This window comes from Cupressus sempervirens, chromosome 10, assembly GCF_028749045.1.
Source record: "Cupressus sempervirens isolate cs-2001-9-10 chromosome 10, ASM2874904v1, whole genome shotgun sequence".
In the NCBI taxonomy this organism is placed as follows: Eukaryota; Viridiplantae; Streptophyta; class Pinopsida; order Cupressales; family Cupressaceae; genus Cupressus; species Cupressus sempervirens.
The window spans coordinates 8205230-8221857 of record NC_143127.1 but is presented as its reverse complement, the minus strand read 5'-3'; the positions used below and the strand labels follow the sequence as shown (position 1 = coordinate 8221857).

Genomic DNA, 16628 nt, shown 5'->3' with positions numbered 1-16628 from the left:
AAAGCTTTAGGAAATAAGGAGCTTCCCAACAAAATGTTTCTCAAGGTAAGTCACCACAATGTTACTTTTGCATTAAGTGAAGCAATCTTGGCATAATCTCTCTAATGCGTTACTTTTTAAAACTTGGTGAAATTAAGTCTTGTCATGTGGTGGCAAAGTAATAAATTGCAACCTCTCATGTGCTACCCTCATTAAAAAGACAGTTAGAGCTATTATAATTCAAGTACATATTCATTTGTTGGCCACCTTATTCTCTAACCACCATCTTGAAAGCTATGCCAACTGTGATTTCTCATATGTCAAGATGAAAATTCCTCTAGTAGAAGGTTATAATACTGAAGAGCCTGAACTAGTGCTTCAACACAACCTTACAGAGAATGAGATAGCACAATTCAATATCATTTATAACATGTTCATTCATATTAATTGTTTATTTTGTTGGTACTGTAGCTTATTTTCTTTACATTCATGATCATTTTACTACTTCTCTTTCTAATTAAAAGCACATAAAATTTTCTATTCATTATATATCTTACATGAGGGATTTGTACCTATAAAATTTAGAGATGGGTGTGTTGTATTTAGCTCTCCCATTTGTCTATTGCAAGCATTATATTTCACTTCCTTGGGTTTGTGGAGTCATTTACATATTTAAATTTAAGGTAACAAAATGCTCACCAATGACATTTCTAGCAACTCAATTATGGTGGAACTAAAGAACCCCATAGGTTTTGTGTTCTTTTGTTTTTGAGCTGGCAACTATTCTCAAGACCACCATTCACACCAATCCTAAATGGATTTTCACAAAGATCCCTCCCAGTTTTTGCAAGAAGTTAATAAGATGCATGATATGGTGCTTCAATCTTGTTGGAATGCCTTGAAGGAGAGTGTAACCGATGCCAAAAGTCTCAATTTGTGGCATTCCAAAGATTACCAATCCGCTTCACTCATTAATTTCCTAAAGAAAATGTTTCATTAATTAAAGAATCATGTCATGAAAACCCAAGTCTTTAGAAGAAACCTAGAAGATTCAAGAAATGAATTCCTCTTGTAAGGAGTGACCTTGTTTAGGAAATCAGAAATATGGTGAACCTTCTCTCTCCTTTGAGCAATTCAACCCCATGATTATAAAAAGAAGTATATGCATTCCAGCAGTCAATCTTGATATCACAAAGTCAATCAAGACTCATGTGAACCATAGCTCCACCCAAATTCGACCCAATAATGTTCGAGACACTCTCATGCAAGACCAATAAATGGTTTTGCATGAGGGTAATTCTCTCTCCCCATCCTTGTAAATTGTGTACATTCACCCCTTCTGTCGTGTTCCTTTTAGTTTTGTTGTGTGCTTTGTCACCTTTCTCTATAGTAATCCTTCCATTCCTCGACTTTGTATGCAATGAATAAAACACTAATCCATTTTCCTTTCAATTCTAGATTTTCTTTTTCCTTTTCAATCCTTATCCCCATTTAGAGCCAGTATATGTACCCCTCTTTTTCAAAACTTCCCATTTTGCAGGATTGATGTCATTCGTTCACTATCTTCCCCAAGTCTTAACCCCCAATGCCTCATTGCAAGTGACATAAATCCCGTAGGTCATGACTATTATTTTATACTTCAGAACCCCAGTGAACCAATAACATTATTTCCCAATCGCCTTATTTCAAAAGTTGATAACTTCCAACTAAAGATCCAAAGCTTTGGGAAGTAAGCATCTTCCCGACGATAGGTTTCTCAAGTTGCAGTCATCATGATGTTTCTTTTGAATTAAATGAAGTGCTCCTGGCGTAATCCATCAAATGTGATTCTTTTTTGAACTTGTTGAAAATAAGTCTTTTCATAAGATGAGGAAGTACAACATTTAAACATCTCACGCACCACTCTCATTAATAAGCTAAGTGGAGCTATTATAAGTATAATACATATAAATTTCATGACTATCTTGTTCTTTGACAACCATCTTACAAGCTACGCCAAGTACAATTCCTCCTATGTCAAGATAGGAATTCCTCTTCCAAAAGATTATACTAATGAAGAGCCCGAAGTAGTGCTTTAGCCTGACGTTACAGAGGACGAGATGAAGCAATTCGATATTATTTCCAGCATGTTGATTGTTGCCAAAGATCTAAGAGCCTGTCATGCCCAATATGAAAATGATATCTTCGAGATGGAGAGGTAGAGAGACCGATCAATATTCGATTTTATCTTGGCTGAGGTAGAGGAAGAAGACAGACCTCCTCAACCTGTTGCATGTGGATGTGGAAGAAGATGGAGAAAATGCAGAAGTGGGGCCCGATGGAGTTTGAGCCATTACTTTTCTTACCAGAAACTAAACCGTTTCCAATTCCTTTTTGTAACTGTTGTCATAGAAATAGGTAGTTAGTGTTATATAAAGGAAATCTTTTGTAAATACGAGGGGGAAATGAAGAAAGAAATAATTTTGGGTTTTTATCTGTTATATAAAAGATTGTACTCTTTTCTACTTTTCATATAAATGCATACTGCACTTTTGTGCTGCCATTCTCTGAGCCTTTGTTTCTATGTTTTTTTGTGAATGAATTTCAAATAATGCTCAAAGATATGCATTATGTTATCTTTGAATAACATCTATGAGTGTTACAAGTTTTATTTCCCCTATTCATACTATGAAATGCAGTATGTGAATAAGCGTTTTTCATTTGTATCGAGTATTTATTTTGCTGGTAGTGTAGCTCATTTTCTTTACATACATGATCATTTTACTCCGTCACTTTTTAGTTAAAAGCACGTAAGATTTTATATTCATTGGATATCTTACATTAGGGAGTTGGGCCTCATATTTGTCTGTTGCAAGTGTATTGTTACACTTTCTTGGATTTGTGGAATCATTCGTGTATTTAAATTTGATATAACAAAACTTTCACCAACAACTTGTCACAAAGAAAATCAGTGCAAAAGGCAATTCTCTAATTTGGCTTAAAGAAATGGAATGAATAATCTGTTTCATGGACATTTCTATTCTTGTCACGGTTATGGTCACAAGCTAATTAGAACAAATATAGATTTCAAATAATTCAAGGATAAGCAATATCAAATGTTACAAATGTAGTCAACCCAAACATTATGCTAACATGTAGATATGTAGCTGCTCCGAAAAATCTTAAAATAAAGTTATGGAATCAAATAAATCTAAGAAGAAGATGATCATGATATAGAAGAAAGAGGAAGCATGTGAAAGGAAATAATTTGTGGCACTGCATATAAGTGCAAGGACTTTCAAAATCTAAGCCAAGTCAATTGGCTTAGACGAAAAATCCTAATGGGAATGATGTCCACAAGATGATGTACTAATATAAATAGTCCTTTTGAAAGGGTAAGTCTATGTTAGGATCCAACTACATGCAATTAGTACAAGTAGTCCTTGTTAGGATATTTTGAATCCTTGTTAGAAGATTCTAACCATGTTAGGAGTTGATAGGAAGTCAACTAAACCCACCGTCCAACTTGCTTCAAAAGTGTTTTTACAAAATAATTATTTAGGATTACATTTTCCAAGGGGTGAACCGCTTGATACAATTTCTTTTCTAATATAGTTCCTTTGAAGTTATCAATACATCCTCAACACCATTCTTTGCTCCGATCTCATCAAATTTGCATCAATACATCAATTATAACTCACATATATACATATGTGACACTTATAACCAAGGAAAACATCTTTCCTTTATACTAAATCCTAACAACTAATTGACTATGCCTTGAGGCTTCTCTAATGTACAATGAATAACATAATACATCATTAAGATATTACATTACACAATATTACAATTGCTCATTCAAAAACAAATTTTTGTACAGAGTTGACTTGGCAGTAAACTTATGGCACATTACACTTCAGCAACCATCATTGAATCATCATTAGCATTTTCTACCTTGAATATATCAGCATGAACATGTCTTCAACCAAACTCTAAGCTCATTAAACAAGCTTCCATATCTTTGAATAGATATAATAGATTTACAAGTAAAGTTTATTGTGTACTACCATGTGACTAGTCTCCACATATTCTTTTGTAACTCACACAATCCTTCAAATTACTATCTAAGAACAAAAATACATCATAAAGATATATTCACAAACATGAATATAAACTGCCTAAACTAAGTTCTGCAACCTCTGACCTCGCTGACCAAAACAACCTCTACAACTTTAATTGTCATTACAAGAAAGCATGTATGTTGACATAAATGACAAACCAAGTCATGAATGCAACACATTAGCACTCAATCATCCCTCCAACCATGCTAACAGACTCCCCCAAAGGAATACCATCAATATGCATGCTATCATAGATATTATTATCAATCTTGCTGTCGGCTATGTTTCTCACTATATATCTTACAAAATCTATTTCCAAAATGAAGAAGGTGCTACAATCCCTAAGAGCTACAATAGAGATCTATCATTGTCCGATGACTAGAAATGGGCATAATTCATGATCATATACTTTTAACCCCAATAAAATACAATTTTATATTGAGCTCGACACCTTGAACATGTGTACAAAATCAACATTCACAAGACATTCATTCTTCAAATAAAAAGTAACCATAAAAAATGAAATCTAAAGAAATCTAATAAACTTAACTTAAAAGTGGCTTTCAACCAAAGAACCATATTAAAGTGAGAAGCTAGCTTGAGATAATGTAACTTGCTCCATCCTTTAGTGCTACCATCCTCCTGATTGTCATCATCAAGCATCCAAGTCAAGGTAAAATAATAGTGTTCTTGTCATTAGTCAAATATGACTTAGCATAATCTAGATTATGTATCCCAAAAGGAGACTTTCACCATTATTTAGCATTCCTTTAACATGCTTTCATGCCACATTCTTATTATTATGTATAAAAATTCTTCTTTTACCTTTGTGTGATAAAAAATAGTAATCAATACTATTCACACAACATCACATACATTCAATTTAACATACTAAAAATATACCATCTTTTATTGTTTCATTTCACCATACTCAAAGGTTATTCAAAAGTGTCACCTCACTGTCACATGATCCTTGAATCATACAAAGATTAGAACCAAAACCTATGTCATATCATCTATTTTTCTTTAATAGAAAGTAATAATAAATAATAAAAATACATGAATCAATTTAATAATAAATTATAATATAATTTATTAATCAACTATAATTATAATATTATAATACAATATTATAGATAAACAAACAAATATAAATCAAAAGAACATAATATGAATGCAATAATATAACATATGATTAATATAATTAGTCAATCTTCATTGTCAATATAATTATAATAAAATAATTATAAAGAACCAGCAATTTAAAAACCTTGCACCATTTCAGCTGTGGAAATAAAGAGAAGTAATCACTAATAAAAGACTGTATTTTGTAAAAGATGTCTCTCTGCATAGAGACAACAATATTAATAATAATAATAGGCAGCAACATCAAATAGAAAGGGAGGAATTGAACTATAAGGGGAGAGGAATAGATTAGACCAGGGGAGAAACTCTTTATCAATATCAGAAGAAATATCCAAACTTCCAAGTATTCATTCTCAATTGGAGACCAACCATCTTTATACCAATGTGGCACCAACCGGCAAAGAAGGAAATTTAGATTTCATATATTTAATGAGCAAGATGAGTGAAGACATCAACAAGGAAAAAGAATACAAGAGACTGTATATAGTCATCGACAGGGTATAATACATCAATTAAGGACTACAGTCAAGGCAAACTATTATAATATACGTATGGAACTATTTTTTGGAGGAACCAACAACAATAAGGAGGTAGCTATTGTTAATAGAAATCATCGTATGGGAAATAAAAAGCACCAAAGAATTACAAAATAAAATCAAAAGAATATGCATCTAATATTGATGTTCAGAAATTACAAAATCACCAGTTCTCTTTAGGCAGAGAAATATGAATGGGTCAAGAAAAATATTTCAATTGCCTTTTCCATTATGATGAAACATAAGCGAGGCCTTCCTAAAATGGAGGGAGCGCGAATGAATTTCAGTTGCAAACAATGAGCATTCAATGACTGTCCTGGACTACGTTCTGCACATAGAGCATTCGATGATAAATATTTTGACAAATTTTTATGAATTATGTTGCATTTCACAAGAAGTAAGGTTTGAAAATGTACGATCTAATTCCTCTGCGAAGAAAACTTGTAGAAGACAATTTGGTCCTTGGTGGAACATCAAATGTTCATTTTAGGGCTAAAATGGGAATACAAATTTCTATTCCCACTTCCAATTTGTAGAAGACAATTTGGTCCTTGGTGGAACATCAAATGTTCATTTTGGGGCTAAAATGGGAATACAAATTCCTATTCCCATTTCCAATTTGAGATTTGGTATTTGAAATTTTATAGATTCCTATTTCAATTCAATTCTCGTGCCTAATGAGCCCTAAAAGTTGGAAAATAATAAGAGAATTTGGCATAGCAAGCCTTCTTATAATCATATAATTATCACGTCAACTACTTCGAATGATAAGGAGAAAACAAAGTAATCAAACAGGGGAACATAATAATATTATTAGCCGATAGGCTATTATAGGAGAGAATTGTCCAAATCCTTTCTGCTCAAAACAACTAATTGTTTTTGGAGGGGGTTTGCACTATTATGGATTGGTGGATTGCTTATTAAAAATCAAGTGCCCAATCCGAGTGCAATCTTTTACAATAAAGGTGAAATATTTGTTATCGTACCCTAGATTTGCAAATCAAGTCTCTGAGGTTTCAACCAAATTTGTTTGCTACTGAAAACTCTTAAACTCAGTTATAAAGTACCTCAAAATGCAAATTTATACTTGTACTAATGGCCTTCTACAATTTGAGAATTGCTAGGCTAAAATAGTTAAATGTATATGTAGTACTGATCAACTCACTAGTGCATTAGTATACATACATACAATACAAAAGTTTGGTGTGAATCGAGAAATTAAGTTTTATTATCTCAACATAATTTGCTTGACCAAAGCTATTCATAGGGGGTCAATTCTTGTAGAAACCACAAAAAGGTGCACACCTGGGTTGGGTTACTATTTTACTCATTAACCAGAGTCATTTACTGATCACTTCACACTGGATCTAGTCGTTAGATAGCTGGCTCAATGCGAGCAATACCGATTCCTTGCTCTTCAATTCTTTTATGAATGATTTCGCCAAAGGAAGAGTTGTTCATTGGGTTGGCAAAATTGTAGGTCTCGTTGGGGGTCTGAGGTGCACGAATTGGATGGTTTGATCAAGAGGGAGAGCTGGTCACGTTGCATGGGAAAATATTTCTCTGTGGCTTCAATTCAATAATCTTTACTGATGACCATGTATGTTTAGAACTTCCCTAGAAAATTAGACTGGTCATTGCACATCAAATTTGTCATATTACAAATTTCAAAATCTTTCATCGGAATCAATTTTTTACCAAGCCTTTCTGCATTGTAATGTAATTTGGTAAGATCCCAATTCCCTCGTTTGCTTTTTCCGTTGAATTGTTTTTCTTATTTTTTGAGGGTGTGCTCCCAAAGCCCCAACCCCAATATCACAAAAGTTAACTTCATGGAGATTTTGCAAACAAATTAAGGACAACACCACTCCATCCATTGACATGCACGAGTTGAGCTAGGCAACCACCAAAAAGAGTGCAACAAATTCGTGACTACTTGTAGAATATGGCGTATGAACCTATGACCTTTCAATCTGATACAAACAATATCAAGGAGCATCAGAACTGTGATAGCCTAGCAATTTTCAGATTGTGGAAGGTCATTCTTACAAGTATATATGATATTGGAGTCGGCAACAATTATTTATTGTCTAAGTGATTTTGGTATAACTGTAGTAGAGACAAAGAAAAAGGTAACCCGTAACCCTAGCAAACATATGGTGAGATTGTGGTGTATTGATAATAGAGTGCATTCCCCTTTGCCCCATGTTTATCAATTTGATGAAAGTGACCCGAGCTTAACCTACCTGGCAAAAATATATCAAAATAGAATTGGGTTAAGAACTAATATGTGAATGGGTACCTAAATACATCAAATTTTAAGCAAAAAAAACACTTGCTCTTGATGCAAAATATGGTCTTTATTGGATGAAAAGGGGTTCATATTTAGGTACTACAATGTCAATGGATGGAGTGGCGTTGTCCTTAATTTGTTTTTGGAATCTCCATGAAATTAATTTTTTTGATATTGGGGTTAGGGCTCTAGGAGCACACCCACAAATTGGGTGAAAAGGGGTTCAAAGAAATTAATGTGCTAGGCACCAAAATAGTCCCTGGGAATGATTTTATGTTGCTACCAACCTTTTGGTCTAATTTAAAACTAGTTCTTATGGGCTTTAATTGGGGATTTTTGGGTCTATATGCAATAAGCCATCTACTCCTTATCTATAGCAAAGAGCATTAACCAAACCTTCTATGACAATATTTATGCAAACTTTCTACATTTATCCTGTGCTAGAACATTTGACTCACTGCTTGAATGCATGAAGCAAATAAATCCCCAATTTAGTGATGTAACAGGGGAAGAATAAAATCCATGGTTTTTTGAGGAGGTTTTGGTAGCTTTGAAACATATAGTATTGGTTGGTGGAGAGCCAGACTCCACAAACTTTGCCAACATCCTTTCAGTATGTGTTGAATTGACAGCTTTGGAACAAGGAATGAGCATCCATCTTAGCATAACTGAAAGGGGCTTTCCGAAAAATATCGTGGTTGTCATGTATGCAAAATATGGAATCATTAATAATGCATGTTATATGTTTGACAAAATGTCTAAAAATTGTGGTCTCATGGACTGTCATTATTGCAAGATGTTCACAAAATGGTTTTGTTCAAAATTGCTTCAATTTTTTAAACAGATGCAATAAGCAAGTGTAAACTAAGACTGCACAACCTTTGCCAACCTTTGCCAATATCGTCCCAGCTTGTGAGAAAATTAGGAACTTTCTTACAAGGTATGAGCATTCATCAAAGAAAAATAAACACTGAATTTCATTTTAGATGTTGTAGTGTAGATTTGTATACCAAATGTTGAAGCATATACAAATCTTGTGAACTCTTTGACAAGTTACTTCAAAAAAGTGTGATCACATGAAATCTTATGATTACAAGACATGTAGAAAATGACATTTGTAAGAATGCTCTAAATTGATTTCCTTATTTTAAGAAGTGTATATTGAAAGATGCGATTGTATCATTTAGGTCTATGGTCCATTTCCTTTAACTACACCATGGGAAAAATAGAACAATTAAGATATCTTTGAATTTGAATTGGAATCTTGTATCTCCATTGGGATCTTGCACATTTTGTTGTTTCATTCTTAGTAAACAGACATTTGCAAGGAAGTGGAATTGGTAAACCAATAGATTGCCAAGTAAGGTGACAAATATATAGGAGTGTCTTCATGTTTAGGGGTCCTCCTAGTGTACAAACTCTCTGTCCACATATTTCACCTCCTTTTTGAATACTCTACTTCTACAATTATAGTTTAAAAAGCAAAAAAAATAATCAAAATAATAGCAATGATAAGAGGAGAAGAATATTAAATATATAATTACACGTAAGGAGCATCAACAACATAACTAGTGTATAATGTTATGGTCTTGTCTCTAATTTTTTGGTATCTAGTTTGGATAGCCTTCCTGGCTACTTTGCTCCAATCTGTTTGTCCTTTCAAATTCTAGAGTTTTTGGTTAATTTTACTAGTCATATCTGCTGGTTTCAGGTCCCTGCAAAACCTGGTTCAGTTGTTTGGTCGGTTTCAGGTCCTTTTAAAACCTGGTTGTGCTTAATGGTTTATCTTTCTCTTTGATGTAATGGGTTTCGAAGCCCCTTCAAAACCTGCTTTTACCTTAATCTAAAACAACATAACTAGCAGCCTCTAGTTTGGTCCAAGGGATACTATCTTTATCTACTATAACTGCACTCACTAACTTGGCAGTCACTCTTTTAACTTTTCCAAGACCAAAAAGCTTCATCAACTACCATGAAGATTGTTGTCCTTTCTTATCACTTTGGTGAAAGATAATAATGTATCCCCACTACTTGTTGTCTCTGTGAAGTATACAACTAAGTTGATACATTAAAAAGTACCTAGGAAGAACCATTGGATCTATAGTGTTAATATCCTTCTCCATACAACCCCCAAAAAGAGGGATTGAATTCTTTGAATGGATACTTATTTCAAATGTAATGACTACTTTGTCAAGTGATCTATCTTGAGACTAAAATGTATGAAACTTTGATTTTTTGTAACGATCTTTTCACAATATGGCCGGCGAAGTCCGCCCTTGGAATGCCTTCGTTGAACATATGATACCCAACTTGCATTCCCATACCCACAATATGACTAACTCCCTTTACCACCAAATCATCAATGTTATCTTCGTCACTAAATAATATCTTAAAAACTAACAAGTGCCACATAGTGGCTAGTATTTGCCGATAAGAAAAGTTTAGTTCAATTATAATATTAAATAAATTTGATAAATATAGAAAATTATATTATATTATATTATAAGTTTAGATATAATTAGGTATAGTAGAAACATTTTAATAAAAGTTAAATATAAATAATTAATTGCTAATAATTTTTTTTAAAATTAATAACTATAAGAAGATAAATTTAGTTGAAGAATAATATTAAATATAGTAAGAATGCTAAAAATAAAAATAAATTAAAAATATCAATTAAACACTAAAATTAATTGAGAATGTTTCTTAAAAACTAACTTTGCATCAAAATGTGGCCCATTAATGGGCTAGGTAGGGTTAATCATAATCTAAAAAGGGATAAGGTATTTTGGATACCACCAGATGAAGGATAGGTTAAAATAAACTTTGATGAGGTTGCCAGGGGAAATCTGGGGGTCTTTGGGCGTGGTTGTGTAACGAGAGATCATGAGGGTCACACTATTTCTTTTGTGGCCAAACAACTAGGCGATAACACAAATAATGTGGCAAAATGTGTTGCAACAAAAGAGGCTCTAGTATTAGGGGCTAAATTGGATATTCAAAGAGTCCATCTTGAAGGGAACTCAAAGCTAATCACTAATGGAATAAAGAAAGGGAAGCTAGAAGTCTGGCAACTCAACAAATACATTCAACAAATCAAATGCTTGTTAATGGAGTTTGAAGATTTTAAGGTTTCTCATGTTTCTAGAGAAGCAAATAGGGTGGCAGACAAGCTGGCCAATATGGGCATATATGCAACTTTGGGATCCATAATGAAATATATGAAGACCTTATACTTCTCAAATTAGATTAAAGAGAGAAAGTTACAATGACGAGGCCAAAAAAAGCATTCTTGCTAATCATTTAGGGAGTACAACTATCATCATGATTAGATTCCCCCAATGACATTCATGAAATTACAACATCGATGAGATCACAACCTCCAACGCGTGTCAAAGTATGAAATGATCTATTGGCACCCCAACGTGAGCTTGCCTACAGATTGTTTGAAGCAAGTGAATTTAAAGAGGAAAGACAAGGCACTCCATAGAGTTCTCAACAAGGGAGATGAAAATGGATGCAAATTTTACGCTGGGATTAGAGAACTAGACACAAACTTATGACAGAAAGTTTACAATCTGACGCTTGAAGAAAATTTTCATGTTCAATGATCCAAAATCTTTGGAGGGCATATAGCAAATGTACAAAGTGGAGTACCTGGGCTCTTACTGGAAGCGATGCTTTAATCTGGATGTGGCTTCACTTTTTGTGGCATTGGCACTGGTTGTGGGGGAATCCAAAGAGGAAGTTTGCAAGGTTGTGGCAACTTGTTCGACCCACAACAACTCCAAGGGTTGGAAGAGATTGTGAAAGCGCTATATTGGGTGTGGGCTTGGAGATGAGACAGGAGTCATGGAGATTTATTGGAGTGGAGACTTCTATACAACCTCTGGTTGTTTGTTCTTCAACAAGCCTAAAAGGAGGTAGAGACAAGGTGGAGGAAGATAGTGGATTTCCAGCAGGCGAAGATTTGGGTGTCGATTAAGGATAGGTGTGGATTCAAGAAGGCAACACCGCACAAGAGTGTGCTAGCTCCAAGACAGCCCCTACGACATCAGATTGTGAGGAGGAAATAGAAAGAAGGGGGAGAATTCCACGATGAAAGGCATGTGGGTGGATGTTTTCTTGATAGAAGATGTAGGAGCAAGCAACAACAAGCATCGCTAAGATGCCATTCTGGATGGGAAGCCAAGGCCGAGGTTTGTGCTGAATGATCAATGAGAACTTATAATTATTATAAAGACCAAATGAATCCTTTGTAGAGGACATCTATTTTTTGGATGTCAAGTTCCCCTTACAGATCACTCAGAGATTAGAGGACTTATAATTAGAGATTTGAGGGAATTCTATATGGATGTCAATATTCCAATTTGGGATCCAAGGAGAGAATCGTTGAGAATCTCTAGAGATTTTATTTATATATATATACTATAGTTTTTAATCATATGCATATGTTAGAGATTAGAGGTTTGGTCAGAGGTGGGGTCTCTGCCAAGTAATTATTGTTAATCAGTATGCTCATGAATAGAGATCACAGAGGCCCTAAAAGAACACTCTCAATATGATGGTTGCCTAATTGAGAGTAATTCTTGCCAGAGGGTTGAGTAAATCTGAGAAGAGTATTCTCTAAGGATTAGAAAGGTTTGCATGGGATTAGTAAACAATTAGTTTGATAGTTACTTTATGATTTACTAACTCTTTTCATAGGTTCACAAATTGGTAACATATTTTTATATATATTCCATCATGTACTAACAATCTATTGCAGGTTACAAGCTCATTATCCAATCCAAGAAGAGGGGGTGTTACAAACTAGGCCAATGTCATTTCATCTATACACACTCCAGTATATTGATCTATCTTTTCTGGGAAAGATAAGCTTTGTGAATTAAAAAAGATTGAAATTATAATGGATGTCTTGGAAAAGAAACATTTTGCTATTAGTGTTATGCTTACGGGAAATGAAGAGAAGTAAATGACAAGTTTTAAGCAGAACATGTTTGTTGGAAGGTACGAAATAAAAGAATGAAGATAAGAGAAAGTGTAGCTGTGGACATGGTGAAAGAAGTTGCAGCTAATTATCATTTGTAAGTCAATTTCTTACATGTTTTCTTTGGTTCTCTATATTGTGCAATTAAATACAAAATTTTCCAAGTTTTTTCTCATGTACACAAGTGGGAAATAGACATCTACAAACCAAATCAGCTTCCTCTAACAAATCCTGTGCTAAAAGAAGCTGTTAAACAAATTAGACTTGTACTGAATTAACAAGAGGAAATGTGCAAAAAATGTAAAACACTTTCTAGCAAAAATACTGTGCCATTGTATAGCAACTTGCACAAGCATGAACGAAAGACATCTAGAACTGTAGAAAAATCGATGCTGAATATCATGCTAGAACAGCTTTCAATTATTCCAGGAGGTAAAGTTAAGATGGAAACCCTCTTTCCTTAAAAATGACATTATATGATACATTTTACACAATTTGAGGATTATCTAGTTAAACTACAGAGCAACACTATATTAGCTACTAATCTACTATAACATTGATCTCAATAGAAATGACCAAATCAATCATTGAACCATGGGATAAGCATTATTTACATATATGTTAGTTCCAGTCACTTCTGGTTTTCTGATATTTTCTTTCCATTACTACATGGTCGCAGGTTTGGTTTGCCATTGCAACTGCGTGTTCCATTTACAGGCCGATCCAAATTTACTCTTTGATGATTTAAAGCTTCAGCATTGTCTTCGATGCCATCAGATCCATTTTGGTTGTCAAAAGTATTATCCACAAGATTCAGTTTTTCAAGAATTAGCTTTTCCTGTTTTGCATCTATATTCTTGTTAAGAAAAGGAGCAAATTATAATTATGTGAACTACCAAACTTATAAATGAATCATTTTCTCGGCAGGATACATTCCTCATCAGGGTTTTCTGTGAAACTGGAATGAAGCACATTGCCAACATTGTCAAGTATGGCAGATGTTGTCATGGATGATTCAACACATATAATTGCAGAAATGGCATCCAATTGTGTTACTTCATCCCTGAACATAAGTCTGGCATGTGCTGCAACAAGAATATAAACTGTGGGACATCTACAATCTTGAAGGTGCATTATGAGAATAGAAAAGGAACATTGCTCATACCTTGTGCCAATCTAATCAAGCTCTCAAGCATACGGATTGTTGTCCTTGCTACACACAGGTGAGACAGTTCAATAAAAGGCCTGGAGGATACCAATATAAACAAAAAAGAAGACTTGTTAAAACACAAACACTACACCAGCATTATGTGTTGCTGATCTGCGCTGCATTTGATAATAGCTTGAAATCACTCTTTCTGCCTGCTTCGTTAAGACTGGGCGGAAATTCCCCCTTACAAAGTGGATGTACCTGCAATGATATATTTTACGACAGATTTTTCTAATGACGGACAAAATATCTAAGATTTAAACAATCCATTTTTTATTAAAAAAAAGACTACTTGACCAAATGATCTGCTTTAAGATTATCATATAAAGAAATATTAAAAAGGATGAGCATATAAAGGAATATTTATTTATTTATATCATTTATGTTTCTCAGTAATTTTCCACCTTAGCAATCTAATGCCACAAGCTGGGTATCTTATAGTCAAGAAATACATGATATCATAATGTCCAATATCTTTTGAAGAAGCAACATTCAAGGTGGATCTTTGTCATTAAATTTGGTTTCTATAAAGATTGTAGGAGGTTTCTATATATAAAGTAATATTTTGCAGTGCTTTTGTCCTGCAAGGGCTTCCACATAAATTTTATGTTCTCCTTGTGTTGTGTAATTGTTGCATCTTGTCTTGTTATCATGCAACCGATATGCTTATGTTATTAAATTTGAAAATATAATAATTGCTGTTATGCTGATTCAGCCCCACTCTTAGTATAATTGTGTACCCAGCCGCTACTTGATTGCAGTCTCTGGAAACATGGCTAAATTGAACCTCCTAAAACTGGTCACATAAGGTTTGAATCTTCCCCAGCTATCTTGCTATTTGTCAATGTTTGTTATGGAATACTTAAGAATCAGATAATAGACTAATGATACCTTTGGGACAGATTCAATTTGAAATTTTAGCCAACTCATCTTGAAAGCTTCTCACATTCATTCACAAACAGCTTTGATGTCCACTAAATTATTCTTGATATATCCAAAAAAAATTGCAAAGAAAATGGCTATAAATTAATAGACCGCCCATGGGCATTGGAAAAATAGATGTGCGAGGGTTTTGTCATTGTTAAAACAGAGAACAGAGCAAAAAGGGCCATAGAAGCCATATTTCATGAGCCTATCCCTAGTTAAGACACTTCCCTATAACACTAAACATACAAAAAAGTTCTCCTTGGGCCAAATAGCAAGTCACCAGATGAAATTTGAAAATATCCTTCAAAGGATGACATGTACTCTTATTTAGAGAAGCATAGGCCGAAGAGACTATATATTCATCTGTGGGGCTATATGCCCACACTAGGAAGACACTTCTTGAGGAATTCAATAGACGAGAACCCAAGAGAATTTTTTTATCTAAGATTGTTATGCTTCCACCACAAGAATTGGCCATTCATGCCAGAGAATTTAACGATGCCCTGTCTCCCAAGGATGAGTATAGGGCCAATAGTACTAAGCAACTTGATCTATCCTACTGGATGCAAAGCATCGATGGTGATCTTTAACTCTCTAGGAATTGAGTTATGCGTTGGTTAACAGTTACTCTTCCTTTGTCGTCAGTAGACATTGTGTATCAACCGACGGGTCCCTTCGGAAAGAAAATTGTGTATCAACCGACGGGTCCCTTCGGAAAGGAAATTGTGTATCAGCTGACAGGTCCCTTCGGAAAGGAAATTGTGTATCAGCCAACGGGTCCCTTCGGAAAGGTTCTTGTTATGTAGCCGACGGGTCCCTTTGGAAAGGTTTTTGTTATGTAACGACATGTTGTATGTGGCCGACAGACTCCTTCGAGAAAGTTCTTCGGAAAGTATTTATAACCCCTTCAGAAAGCATTGTAATCATCTTATCAATCAAGCATAATGTAATGTTCTGGCATATGCGAATAATAATAAGAAGAGTTATGTTGTTCGTGTTCGTGTTCGTGTTCACTATCTATGTGCATTTCTTAATTAATCTATGCGGTAAACATTTGGCGCCATTGCCAGACGAACCTGGAACTAAGGAATGATATGAAGATTGATGCCGAATTTGCAAAACAAAGATCAGAATAAGGTGAAAGATAAGAATGAACTAAGTACAACAAAAGAAATTTTAATTTTAACACAGCAAGCAGAACGCAGACAGAGACTTCAGCAGATTGCCGAGGAGCACTGAAGGGGTGAAGAGGCACAGACGGAGGGAGTGCACTCACCTAGTAGGCTGAGTGCCAAGGAATTGCTGGAAGAAACTCGACAACGCTTGAATTTGGTGGAGGAAACAAGGGAAGAATTCCTTAACCTGTATACGCCGAGGGGAGAGTGTCCGAACGGAAGGGAAGCAACTCGCACGGCTCAGAGTGCCGAGGGAGCACAAGTATGGAGGG

The 16628-nt window shown here is 34.6% G+C and overlaps 1 protein-coding gene across 3 annotated transcripts in view; it reads right to left on the bottom strand.

The window, feature by feature from the left end:
* Positions 1–13420: 13420 nt before the first annotated feature.
* The window catches only part of MCM9 (minichromosome maintenance 9), a 265434-nt gene continuing 262226 nt past the window's right edge, over positions 13421–16628 (bottom strand). For all 3 annotated transcript variants that reach the window (XM_089804504.1, XM_089804503.1, XM_089804502.1), the window contains 4 exons: positions 14346–14455; positions 14210–14257; positions 13977–14129; positions 13421–13893 (listed from right to left, as the gene is read on the bottom strand). In XM_089804504.1, coding sequence (XP_089660630.1) covers positions 13676–13893; positions 13977–14129; positions 14210–14257; positions 14346–14455 — 529 coding nt within the window. In that variant the 3' untranslated portion in view covers positions 13421–13675. The remainder of the gene's footprint in view (positions 13894–13976; positions 14130–14209; positions 14258–14345; positions 14456–16628) is intronic.